Below are 13,319 nucleotides of genomic sequence, written 5' to 3' on the forward strand. Positions count from 1 at the left end.
TCACTGCTCCGTCACCAGCCCAAAGCTGGACACAGAGCAGCTGCCTTCTTCTTCGGGGACCTCTAGGTGGCTTCCTGGGATGGCAAACAGGTTTCACCCAGCACGTCAACTCTGGCCAGATGGCAGTGGCCACTTGGAGCCCTGTCCCTCAGGGTCTAGGGAACAGCAAGAGCGGCAGGGACATAGTGCGAGGCGTGTGGCGTCCCCAGCAGCCTGTCTGTGACCCTGGGCTGCACAATGCATTGGAATGAAATGCTGCTTTCTTCATCTGGCCACTCTTCTGCCTCCTCACTCATGGGGACTCTGTCCTTTGAGGATTGATTAAAAACATGCTAGGCCAGGCGCGGTGGCTCACGCTTGTAATCCCAGCACTTTGGGAGGCCGAGGCGGGCGGATCACGAGGTCAGGAGATCGAGACCACGGTGAAACCCCGTCTCTACTAAAAATAGGTGGTGGGGGGCCGTAATCCCAGTACTGAGGTGAGGCAGGGGATGGGTGAACCGGAGGTGAGTTGCAGTGAGCCGTTGGCCAAAAAAAAAAAAAAAAAAAAACATGCTAAAGCACTGCTGACTTCTGAGGGGGAAACCAACTTTCTCATCACCTATGTTGAATGAGTAGAATCACAGTTTTTTTATTTTTTGAGACAGGGTCTTGCTCTGTTGCCCAGGCTGTACTACAGTGGAATGATCATAGCTCACTGCAGCCTTGACCTCCTGGGCTCAAGCAATCCGCCCACCTCAGCCTCCCATGTGGCTGAGATCATAGGTATGTGTCACCATGCCTGGCTAATTTTTCTATTTTTTGTAGAGATGGGGTTTCACCATGTTGCCCAGGCTGGGACTACAGGCGCCCGCCACCACACCCAGCTAATTTTTTTGTATTTTTAGTAGAGACAGGATTTCACTGTGTTAGCCAGGATGGTCTCGAACTCCCGAGCTCAAAGATCCTCCCTGCCTTGGCCTCCCAAAGTGCTGGGATTACAGGCGAGAGCCATCACATCTGGCCTGAAATCACAATTCTGAAGTCACAAATGTGTGCAGGAAGAACTAAAGGAAGCAACAGCTACAAAGCCGTGACTGTGCCTTCATCACTGCACTGCAGGCTCGCTGACCATGCCATCCTCTGCAGCGAATGGGTATTACTGGCCCCACTGTGCAGTTGAAGAAGTGAGATTCAGAAAGGTGAAACTCACTTATCCAAATGTACAGCTAAATCAGCCAGATGTGGTGGCACCTCCCTCTCAGCTACTCAGCAAGTCAAGGATGCGGTGAGCCGTGGTTGCACCACTGCACTCCAGCCTGGGCCAAAGAGTAAGACCCTGTGTCTTAAAAAAAAAAAAAACAGGCCGGGTGCGGTGGCCCACGTCTGTAATCCCAGTACTTTGGGAGGCCGAGGCGGGCAGATCATGAGGTCAGGAGATCAAGACCATCCTGGCTAACACAGTGAAATCCTGTCTCTACTAAAAATACAAAAAAATTAGCTGGGTGTGGTGGTGGGCGCCTGTAGTCCCAGCTACTCAGGAGGCTGAGGCGGAAGAATGGCATGAACCTGGGACGCAGAGCTTGCAGTGAGCCGAGATCACGACACTGCACTCCAGCCCGGGCAACAGAGTGAGACCCTATCTCAAAAAAAAAAACAAAACCCCAAACCAGAACAAAATGTACAGCTGGTAATGACGCAGTGGGGATATGGACCCAAACCTGTCCACTCTAAAGCAGTGGCTCTCACCCTGATGCACAGAACCATCGGGAGCTTTAAACAGCCCAAATGCCAGGGCCTCACTGAGAGATCTGATGCTATTTTTGCGGTGGGGCCATGTTGGGATCTGGTAATCCTTCATGCAGCCCCCATCCGAGTGGTCTGACATGCGGCGGAGCTCTGCATGCTCTGAGGGCTGTGGTCTGATGCGCGGCGGGGCTCTGCATGCTCTGAGGGCTGTGCTGTGTGGCCGGCCTCCCCAGGCAGCTGGAGCATGAGGCCCAGGCCTTGGGTCCCACATCTAGACTCTAGGTGGGTCCCCAGTCCAGCCTTACAGCAGCACCACTTGCGTAGCTCGGTGGTGAAGTTGTTACTGCTACGCCCTCTAAGCCTCAGCTTTCTCGCAGGCAGAGTGAGGCTGCCCACGTGCCTTCCCTGGGGGAGTCCTGAAGTAGCTGCTGTGGGGAGAGGGGAAGGGAGGGTCAGCAGGCGAAGCTTAACTACAAAGAAAACTGGCCCGGGGATACCAAAACTAGCTTTAATTTGTCCAAAAGCCACACCGAGTTGTGTAGAAACTGATCCTGGGAGGGAAGCTGAGAGAGTCCACGATGCGCAGGGCCAAGGTGCCTCTAGAAGTTCTCCAGCAAGCCCAGGATGCGCTTTTGCTCGTTCTCCCGGAACTCCGGGCTCCGGCCGTCCCCGATGTTCTCTGCATACTCTAGGGGGACAAAGATAGAGTCAGGAGTGGATCCCAGGCATGGCGTCCACCGTGGCTACGTCGCTTCATACCTTTCCCAGAACCCCAACTCCCAGAGGTGCAAGCCGCCCTAATGCCCCCATTGTAGCCAAATTCCTTGGGGTCTTGCCTTTGAGGCCCTCAGTGGAAAGGTCCCAACTTACCTTTCCATGCTTGGATTCCCCTCCTAGCCACACCCTTCACTTCCGCCCTCATGAATTTATTCACTCAACACACACGGCATGGATGCTACTAAGGTCTGAATGTTTGTGTCCCCTCCAAAATTCATGCTGAAACTTCATCCTCAACACAGCAAAGGTCTTTATGGGGTGATTAGGTTCTTACCATCTAATTATAAGATTAGATTAGGTCTAGATTAGGTCTAATCTAAGGGGATTAGACCCTTGCAAAAGGACTCCAGGGAACTCTCAAGACCCTTTGCCCTTCCCCCTTCTGCAATGTGAGGATGCAACAGGAAGGCCCTCAGCAAACACCAAAGGTTGGCGCGGTGCTCTTGGACCCCCTGCCTCCAGAATTGTGAGGAAGTACATTTCTGTTCTTCATAAATTACCCAGTCTCAGGGATTTTGTTACAGCAGCACGAACAGACTAAGACAGACACCCGCTGGGCAGGCACTGCTCTGGGCTAGTGGTTCTGAGTGTGGACCTGAGCAGCAGTAGCAGCAGCAGCAGCAGCACTGCATGGAAACTTACTAGAAACACAAATTCTTGGGACCACCCTAGACCCACTTAACAGGAAATGGGTGGGGCCCAGTGATCTGGGTTTTATTGAGTCTCCAGGTGATGCTGATGTATGCTCCAGTTCGAGAACCTCTTTTTGGGAATGGGAATAAAGGAGTGATCGAAACAGATGCAAATTTCTGCTTGTGTGGAGCCTACTTTCTAGTGAGGGTCACAACCCAAAAAGTGAACAAAATACAGAGGTAGCTGTCAGCAGAGAGTATCTGCTTAAAGATCAGAAGGAGATGAGTGTGGAAATGTCTGGGATCGAATGGCAGGGCAGCCAGGGCAGAGGATCTAAGGGGGGGCACTTCTTTGGTTTATCTGAGGGTCAGCAAAGAGGTCAGTGTGGCCACAGCCTGGAGCCACGGGAGGGGGTCATACCCAGATGGTGTGGGTCTGTGCACCACGGTAAGGGCTGTGGCCTTTCTGTGGGGTGGGTCCTGAGCAGAAAGGAGTGATGTGATTTGACTTTTGCCAGATCCCTCTCCATGCTGTGTGGGGGACACCATGGGGGAAGCAAAGGCAGGGAAAGGAGATGTGACGTGACAGTGGCCTGGATCGGGCAGGTAATGGTGGAGGTGAGGCAACGTCTTCAGCTTCTTGATGTTTTCTGAGGGTGGCTCCAATAAGATTTACAGATAGACCAGAAATGGGGTGTGAGAAAGAGATGTGGATGTTGCAATCACCAAGAAATATGACAAGAGCATTGGGGAGGCTGACAGTGAGCCCAGAATCCCCCCAAGGACTGGGGGCACAGGTGCTGGTGCCAACAACAGGGAGGGGCTGTCAGGGGGTGCAGTCCCCCGACACAAACTTTGACAGCTGGGTGTATTCAGGGAAGGGAGGGAGAGAGAATAGTCTAGAAGTACTGGAGCATGGAAGACCCCTCCCATGTCTCCAGTGGTAGGAGGGGTGCGGGAGGGCCAGGTTTCAGAGAGACCAGGAAGAGAAAGGAAACATTCCTGAGGAGGGTGAGGCTCTGGGCACAGTTGAGGCAACAGATCGGCAGAGGATGCCATAGAGAGTGTCATGGTGGGCAGACTTGTGTTCTCGTCTCCCCTGTTGTCCCAGCACAGTGATCCTTAAGACTCCATTTCTTTTTTTTTAAAGTGTCCTGGTCCCCCAAAATAGCATGGTCACTCTGGGTTTTTTTTAGGAGATGGCGAGGGGTGGTTTGGTGACTCTGGACTTCCTGCGGTGGCTCCTGGAGCAAGTGTAGGGGATCTGGTGGGAGGGGCAGGGGGAGGATGGGGTGGTCCAACCCCTCACTGTCCTCTGACTGTCCCCTGCCCATAGCCAGAGAGGAAAAGGGGCACCATCGGGCTGTGATCGAATCCTAGCTCTGACTCACAACTGTGCCCTTGGGTGGTCCCCTCTGAAAATGTTCAAATAACAAAAGTCCAGGGAACATTAGTTCCCTCCCTGAGCCTCCTTTGCTCAGGCCAGTAATGGCACTGGGGAAGTCCCACACCCCCTCCGGGTCCCCTCCTGAGATGTCCTCTCTGTGAAAGCCTGCCTGCCTGGTCACCTCTCACTCCCGCGCCCGGCCCCAGGCCACTGCCTCCAGCACATTGCGGGCCTGACTGTTAGACCATCCTCCATCCAGCCCCTCTCTCCCTAGACGGAGAGCTGCATGAAGGCAGGGGCTTTCGCCTTCTTCCCAGCTAAGCCTGGTTGAGGGCCCCCCAGCAGAGTGTCGTGCTGAAGGATCTCCTGCAGTGGGTGACTAGGATGGCTGCTTGCACTTCTGCCCCCTGGTCCCTTACTGGCGCCTGGCTTGAGAAAGAAAATGGAGAGAACTCTCTAGTAAGAGGCTTTTGCATAATAAAACACCTGCTGATCCAAACCAGACAAAGACTGGGGAGAGAAAACAAAGCGTGTGACCTCTCCCCCTCCCCTGTCAGCCCCACCCCTGCCAATGCTGGGGAAGTAATTTTGCTCCTGCTACCTCTTTATGTTGCCCCGTTCCTCTTTATTACTTTGGATGTGTGCCGGAAAATGGGATTTGGGATTCAGGCATGTGCCAGCTGTGCGTCTCCCCCCGGAAATCATCCTCTTCTGTTAGGCCCATCCATCACCTCCAACAGCAAATGGTTGTGATGCCTCCTATTAAGGCCCCTTAGAGAGAGGGCCGGGGTGATGGAGACAGGAACTGAGCTTCGGGAGAAGGCTCTGGGGCTGCGTGTAAGTGGAATCTCTTACTCATATGTGAATGGCACAGTTGCTGCCCCAGGAGAGAGAGAAATGACCATTATGGCATCTAATATCCCCGGAGGCACGGTCTGGAAGCAGGAGTCTTAATGGATTGAGCTAACACTTTGCTCTCCTAATGTCTTCTCAGACCCAGGAGGGAGGGAAGTGGAGAAACAGTCCGATGCTTTGGGGCAGTGATTTTCCAACAGTAAAGCCGGCTTCCCTGAGTTCTTTCTAGGGATGTACGAAGCAGAGGGAACCCACACCTGCATCAATCCCTTTGCCGAATCACCTGTGCCGAGGCCTCACTTACACATGCCGACGGTACACAGAGCACCCATCCCATGCGCAAGTCTCCTCTGTCACTCCAACTGTGCTAAGAAGCAAACAGAGTCACATCACCCATTCTCTGGAAAGGGGATATCTGACTGACCCACAGGCAGTGAATGGCTCAGTGTCCCCTGGAAGAGGGCCTGTCCCATACAGAGCGGAGTGGAACTAACATGTGCTGTGCACTGCTATGTGCCTGCATTATCTATGTTGTCTCACATGTAACCTTTGCAGCAATCTCACAAGGTAAAGAACACCAGCCCTACTTACCCGGGGGAAACAGGCTATCAGAGAACTGAAGCAACCTGCCCAAGTCTAGGATGTAGAGGAGCCGGAATTCAAACCTTGAAATGTGTAGATAGTAAAAAAAGGCCCCTAAAAAGCCACTGGGAGTGGGCCGGTCCTCACAGCAGCATCCTGTTACCTAAGCAGCAGACTACCCTGCCTGGCCCCTGGTCTTTGGGAAAAAACCCCTGCTCTGTGAGCGTTCCAAAACAGGAATGTCTTATGTACAGGGGCCTCGGTGGCCAGGACAGATGTGGGTAGACTGGCTGGGGTCACACTCTCTTATGCCAAGTTGCCAAATATCAGAGCTGGAAGGGTTCTCAGAAATTTACTGCAGCCCTGAGGGGGCAGGTGAATGGCCAGGGTCCCACAGCGAGCCGGCCACGGAGCCAGGCCCAGAACCAGGTCCGACGACCTGGCCTAGTGCTCCTCCACTGCCCGGGGAAGGCACCCTCAGGCACCTCACCCTCACCCTTTGCCCTTGGTCATTCTTTGTTTCTATGGCAGAGTCCTATTTAGAGCAAATCTTGGTGGTGCCAGCTACCTCTGGTTATTACAGCTGCTGCAGCAGTTTATAAATATTGAACAGAGTCCTCCCAGAGGTCTTGGGAAAGTGTTCTCTCTGCTGCATGTGTGTGTGCGTGTGTGCATGTGTGCATGTGTATGTAAGAGGAAAAGAGACTGCAGGATGAGGGGAGAGGGAGAAAAGGATGAGGGGAGAGGGGGAAGAGGCTAAGTCAGTGGAGAGTGAGAAAGACGGCATACACGCCAACTCCTTTCTCTACTTCCCCCACATTTTCAAATGCTCTTATAATAAAGGCTTTGATGGAACTCAGAAATGGGCAGCAGTGCTGAACGCATAAATATTAAAGCAAACTTTAGACAGCAGGTTTACTATTCAGACATGGAATACAAGCTGTTCTGTTTATGTTGAGAGGGAGAGGGAGGGGGCACCGGGGCTGGTGGATGGGGAAAAGTCATCTTCCAGGGCGGAGACCTGGACGAGTATTCACAAGCCTGGTTCAGATCCATGAACCTTAAGCCTTAAATGTTCACCTTTTTAAAAATGCAGGAGGAAGAGGGAGGAGAGAGGAGGAATGCCCAATATTTTCACATTGAAAACCCTTGAAGATGTACATATAACCACAAAACAGAAACCGAGAAAGGAAAATCCTTCAGGTCTAACAGAGATTCCTTGACAACAGCAATGAACTTGGAAGGTTGAAAGCTGCGCTTCTCCAGGAGCAGTGTATTTTGCTAGGCTGTAGGTTCTCATTTCATCAGGGATGCCATTCAAATGAAACCCACTTACAGAGAAAGACCCTTGCTCTTGCTTACAATGCCAATGGTCACGTTCTCAGAGTCCCATGGATGTTTTACCTGGTAGGAAAAGCACCCACTGACACCCACCCACCCCCACAAGGCCCCGGGGAAGTCAAGCCTGTGTGCTGGTCCCTGCTTTTCCTGGTGGCATCTCAGTCCAAGCTGCTGCTTAACTTCAGGCGAAAGGATTAGGTCAAGGAAGGAAGGAACTTCCATTTACTGAGTATGTAACTTGGTCCCAGGCACCCAACTGCATTTTAACCTTGGAGGCTTCCTGAGAGAGGCAATATTTATTTTACGTGTTTTTTTGTTTGTGTTTTTCACAGAGGAGGAAACCAAGACTTAAATATGTTACCTACTAACTTGCCCAGAGTTACATAGAGATCCAGAATTTATGCTCATCTGAGCGTCTCCGTTCCTGGGTGAGCTTGGACACTAATCGTAACAATAAAGACAGCTAACATGTAACAGGCACTTTCTTCTAGGTGCCAGCCACCATGTGAGCATGGTGTACACACAGCACTTCACCCCATTCTCACAGCAGCCTTCTGACACAGGTTCTCCCCATCTTACAGATGCAGGAGCTATGGCTTGGAGAGGGGAGGAGCTGCCTGAGGTCAGACACTAGAAAGCGGCAGAGCTTGCTTGTGAACCTGGGCAACTCACTGCAGGCTGCATGGTGTTAGCACAGTTGGTTCTCCAAGAGTGCTTCCCCCCGCCTCTCCGCATACCACCACGACACTATCCCGGGCAGCACTTCCCGAGAGCCTCTTGGGTGAACTGGGTGCGAGGCCTGGGGGCTGCAATCCTAAGGCAAATGTGACATCTTTGCTGAAAAGCTCTCGAGGTGTCCTTAAGACGCCTCTGAGCCCTGTCAAGGCCGCTGGCTACAGGGCTAACATACAGGCCTCTCTCCATGATCCTTTCCTGCCTCCAAATACCCTGCGGGACACCGTATCCATGACCAGGTGCAAGCCACACACATGCCAACATGTCATCCAAAGATAAATCCTATCAGCCTCTGCAGCTTTAAATCACACAGACAAACTGGGTTACCAAGAGCCCCAAATCAATATGGAAATACACGTTTATGAGCTACTAGGAGGAGATTTTAAACCATAAAGAATACTTGCAAATCAAAGGGCCATGGGCCAAATTCTAAAAGCATTTAAGTTTCTGGCTCATTCCTTTTGCCCAGCAGTGAGAGAGTTTTGAGCCAGTAATCCTCTAAGCTTTCCTCTGCAAACCAGCCGCTGTGCAGTAGCCGCGGCTGCTCCCGGGCATCTGTGTGGTCCTCCAACAACTTTCACCAGGAGACTAAAACATCAACAAGGCTGGCCAGTGGCTTCCACTGCAACCATTGGCACAAATATTTATATTTCGAAGCATTCTCAGGTCACAGCTCCTATGCCACAGCCAAGGCGATGACTGCTCAACAATGCCCATGCACAGCTGCCTACGGAAACCCTTCCCGTGCAGGCAGCCACAGAGACAGAATGCAGAATGGTGGCTGCCAGGGGCTGGGGGGAGGGAGGAACGGGGAGTTCCAGTTTTGCAAGATGAAAAAAAAAAGGCCTGTGGATAGATGGTAGTGATGGTAGTAATGGTCAAAATGATAAATTATTACTACAATAATAAAAAATAAAAGAAGCCACGCCTTCCGTTCAGCCTCCCTGGATCTTTGGGCTCCTTTTCATGTCCAGCTGGATTAACTGTGAGTTAACTGTGCCGTCTTCATTCCCCTTGTACCTCTGCATCCCAGCACTGGCTCCATTCTGCTTTGCGCTATGGTCAGTCACCTCACTTGTGAGGGACGTATGCCTGTTGGGGACAGGGTCTCCTGAGTGTCTCCCTTATCTTAGAAGCCTGCCTAGCACCCTGTGATGTCAAATTGGTGCTCTCTAAAGGTGAGTGCCCTGCATTTTTCTTCTCTCCTAAAAGCCCATAAGAGCACATGGGCCAATCAGCAGTTGGCACATTCCTTATACTGCTGTGCATAGCTCCGAGTCTGGATCCAGTTTACATCACCAGAGACCCAGGTACCCCCACTAAGCTCAGTGAGTCTCAGTTTCCTTGTTACCCCACTTTCTAGGCCTGTTGTGAGGACCAGAGGTAATGACACTGTACCCCAAAGGCCTGACCCAGAGGAGGTAGGAGCTCGGTAAGTGACCACTACTTGGTCTGGATTTCTGGAATAGAACAAAGAAGCCTACAGCACCACCTCAGCACACACCCCAGTCAGCAGTAACTGACTCCTCCTCTCTGCCAGTTGGGGTGCCGAGCACCACAGAAATAAATGGCAGTAAGTCTTCTGCTGTTCTCATGGAGCACACGGCCCTATTTGCCCTTCTCTTTGTGGGCATCTCAGTCCTCAGACCACGGTTCCCTAGGAGGGCCCACAGTCCTCAGGCCAGAGCTGCTGCTGGTTCTGGGGAAGGCTGGATGTCGGCAGCACCGAGTAAGCAGTGTGCAGAGAGAGGGGCTTTAATGAGCCATCAATTATTCCCTGCACTCTTGGCACCCCCAACAGAGGAGGGAGAAAATTGTGAGAGTGGGGGCTGAAAAATAACGGGAAAAGTCCCCCGCTGGGCTTGCCTCATCAGCGTTTTCCTGAGACCTCAAGGGATACATCAGCTGTCATCCTGCCAGCAAAACTTAGGAAATATGTAGGCCATAAAATCAAAGAAAAAAGCTTGCATCTAATTAGTATGTTAAAGAAAAAAAGGAAGCAACCCAAACTGAAAAACAAAATTAAAATCAAAGAGGACAGACTGATGAGCTGGTTTTCTTTATGAGGCTTTGTTTTCTTGGGCTTTTGATTGAAGGAAGGGTGGGAGGGAGGGGGGGTGGTATAAAAAGGAGAACCAGATGGGCTTTTTGGACAGGGGTCCCAGAAGAGCCCAGCCTCCCACCCCTCCCACCTCCATGGGAGCCTCAACCCTGTCAACCTCAGCACCACCCTCTCCACCCAAGTGAGGGCTCCTCAGGGTCCTTGCAGCACCCTGTTCAGGGGGTGCTCCCAGAGGCAGGCCACACTGCACAGGCTCCACACCCTGCTGCAGACTGGCTTCCCCTGCTGTGGGTGAGGCAGGACAGGGGCACACCAGTGGGAGGGCTGAGAACTCTTTATGACAACCTTCCATCTAGAGAGAACTCTTAATTGCCAGCGTGATGTTTGGGGCCTCTTCAACCTGAGCAATGGCGTTCAATTCCCAGGCTCTAAATATCACCTCCACACTGATGACCTCAAACTTCCCAAACGATTCCCCAGGCACTAATGAGAATGTCTGCTGTCTGCTGGCCAATCAAGGGATGCAGTCACCCCTTGTACCCCAAACTCACTGTGCACCTAGGAGAACTCAGGAGCCCTGCCCAGCCACACCGCACCCAACACTCCAGCCTCGTGCACCTCTGCTTGGCCTCCCCTGACGGGGCTACAGTCCTCCCCAAGGCCACTGCATCCTGCCCTGTCCTCCTCCAGGCCTCTGCTCCCTCTGCCTGGTTTGGGCAGCAGTCCTAGTCCTGAGGAGGAGAAGCGGCTCCCTCCCTGCTTACGTAACTGCCTCCGTGCCACTCCCTCCCTCAGCACACTGCTCACAACTTGACGGGTGCTTAGCACGTTCTAATTAGTTTTGAGCCTCTCCCCCTAGACTGTGAATGCCTGAAGGATAGGGATCTCGCTTATTCCTTTAGTATCTCTAGGACTAGACACGGAGCCTGGCACTGAGCAGGGCCAGCTGAGTAGTTCCTGGAGTGTGCGTTTCACTGGGCTTGGATTATGGTCAATCGTTTATACTCTATGTCCCCGGAAGGCTGTGAGCTCCATGAGGGCAGCTGCCGTGTGACACCTCCATAGTATAGCACTTAGCACTGTGCCCAGCCAGTCCCGAGGAGAGTCACAGTCAATGTTTGCTACATTAAATTCATACAAGGGTAGGGTTTCATTCCACAATGTCTGAAATTGTTACTGGTTCCCATTATTTGCTTGGCATTGCTCTGGGTGCTGAGGAGACACAGTGAACAAGGCAGACAATGTCCATCATGGAGCTTATATTTTAATGTATGAGACAGACAAAAGGAGTAAACAAACACATAAATAAAAACAATCATAGGTTGCGATAAGGGCTCGGATGGAAAGAAAAAGGGTGCTATGATGGGAATAATGGATGCAGAGAAGTGGATGGATTCAAGGTTGAGTTTGGAGACAGAAGAGGTGGGATGGACTAAGGAGCTGGCTATGAAGGGTGACGGGGAGAGAAATGAAGGGCTGAGCCCAGGCCTGGAAGGATGGCTGTGAGGGTATGCATGGAGGTGGGGGAGGTGAGGGTGGGCAGAAAGCAGCGGGGGAGAAAAACAGGGGTGAGAATGAAGATGGCGCCTGTGCGGACCCTTCACCAGTTCGCTCACCTGCTCGCTTGCCCAGGCACTCACTCAACAATCATCCACTCAGTATCCAGTATGGGGTCAGCACCTTAAAAGGCACTAGAGAAATAAACCAGGATCCGAGGGAGACAGAGGCTAGGGCTCACAACAATGGAAAACTGTGAATCACTTAGGGTGTGTGTGGCAGGGTTTGAGAAAGAAAAACATCCAACTACTACTACATGTCAGCACCCGTTAAAAATACTTTTCCTTTCTTGGAAGATCACTGTTTTGATTACAAGGATGGAGGTGCAGGGAGAAGGCTCAATGCAAGATAGTAGAGCTGAGGGTAATAAGAAGTTCTAATTGAACATGTGGGCGTTAGAAGTAAATGCCATTTAAAGGCTGGAGTTGCAAATCACCACAGCTACACCTTAGGGAGGAGGCAAAATGAGGCTCTGAGCAGTAATTCACGCGCATCTGACACTAAGAATGAGAAGGAGCCCCCAGGGTGTCACCCCGGAAGGCATGAGTGGGGCTAAGTGTGTCCGTCAGACCCCTTTACTCTCTTTTTCTCTGAGGAGAAAACAACAGATTCCAATGCCTCATACTCTCCATCTACAAAATGGGTGCAATGGATTTACCATTCCCCGATGGGGAGGGCTGAGCAGATACGAGATTTCCAGCCCCTGTGCCTTCACTCACACTGCTGTTTCTTTCTGGACTGTCTTTGTCCTAGCCTCTCAGACCAGCTCAATGCCACCTCTCTCACAAGGCTTCCCACAGGATTTTGGCCATGCCTCACTTAAAATCATGATGACAATGATCTTCCTGGTATTTTATAACACTGACACTAACGTTCACTGTTAACTTGTGTCATCTCATTCAATCCCCTTGCACTTTCTAGGTCACAAAGCAACTGGTATCTTGCTTGAGGTAACAGAGTAAACAACAGAGCCAAGATTTGGATCCAGAAGCTTCTGACCCTAGAGCCCACACTCTTAACCTTGCTTCACTTCACTGTGTGGACTACATTTATCTTCACATTTCATCTGCCACCTGGAATGGGAGCTAAAAGCAACTTAAAGGCAAGCTCTCTGAGTAAATCTAGCCTAGTCCTTCATCTTAGAAATGGGCAGAATGAGGGCCCGAGGGGAATACTGATTTGTCTGCAGTTACCCAGTCCATCTGGACACTCCCTGAACTCTGGCGTCGTCGGTACTGGAAATTCCCACATGGGCCTCTACCGCCACACGTACCAGGCAGTGCTCCCCAGTTAGTGCCTAAGTGGCTGACGGTGGGGCTGCATTCAGAGCTCAAAACAGGGGCCCTGCCTTGTGACTGGGGGCTTGCTCACCGAATGGAGGCCTCTCCAGCTGAGTCAGGTCCAGTCAAAGATCCAACAGCATTTGGGGAACTCAATGGGGTGGGTGAGGTGGAGGGAAACCCACACTGACTGAGCACCCACTGTGTGCCAGGTACAGACTGGATGCTGTAGTACCTCCTGTAACCTTTGCAAAATTTCTCCTAGCTGTGATCAGGCTCGCAGCTAGGGGAGGCAGAGCTAGGCCCAGAAGGCAGGCATACTCTCCACCACTCCACATTGCTTCAATTCACTGCAGAATTCCAGTTACAGTAGTCTCCTGCAT

At 51.8% G+C, this 13,319-nt stretch overlaps 1 protein-coding gene across 4 annotated transcripts in view; it reads right to left on the bottom strand.

Moving 5' to 3' along the window:
• Window positions 1-2,222: 2,222 nt before the first annotated feature.
• Window positions 2,223-13,319, bottom strand: part of CTNNBL1 (catenin beta like 1) — a 179,035-nt gene continuing 167,938 nt past the window's right edge. For all 4 annotated transcript variants that reach the window (XM_058433222.1, XM_058433220.1, XM_058433221.1 and 1 more), the window contains one exon: window positions 2,223-2,416. In XM_058433222.1, the coding sequence (XP_058289205.1) occupies window positions 2,328-2,416 (89 nt within the window). In that variant the 3' untranslated portion in view covers window positions 2,223-2,327. The remainder of the gene's footprint in view (window positions 2,417-13,319) is intronic.

This window comes from Hylobates moloch, unplaced genomic scaffold (assembly GCF_009828535.3).
Source record: "Hylobates moloch isolate HMO894 unplaced genomic scaffold, HMol_V3 SCAFFOLD_21, whole genome shotgun sequence".
Lineage (NCBI taxonomy): Eukaryota > Metazoa > Chordata > Mammalia > Primates > Hylobatidae > Hylobates > Hylobates moloch.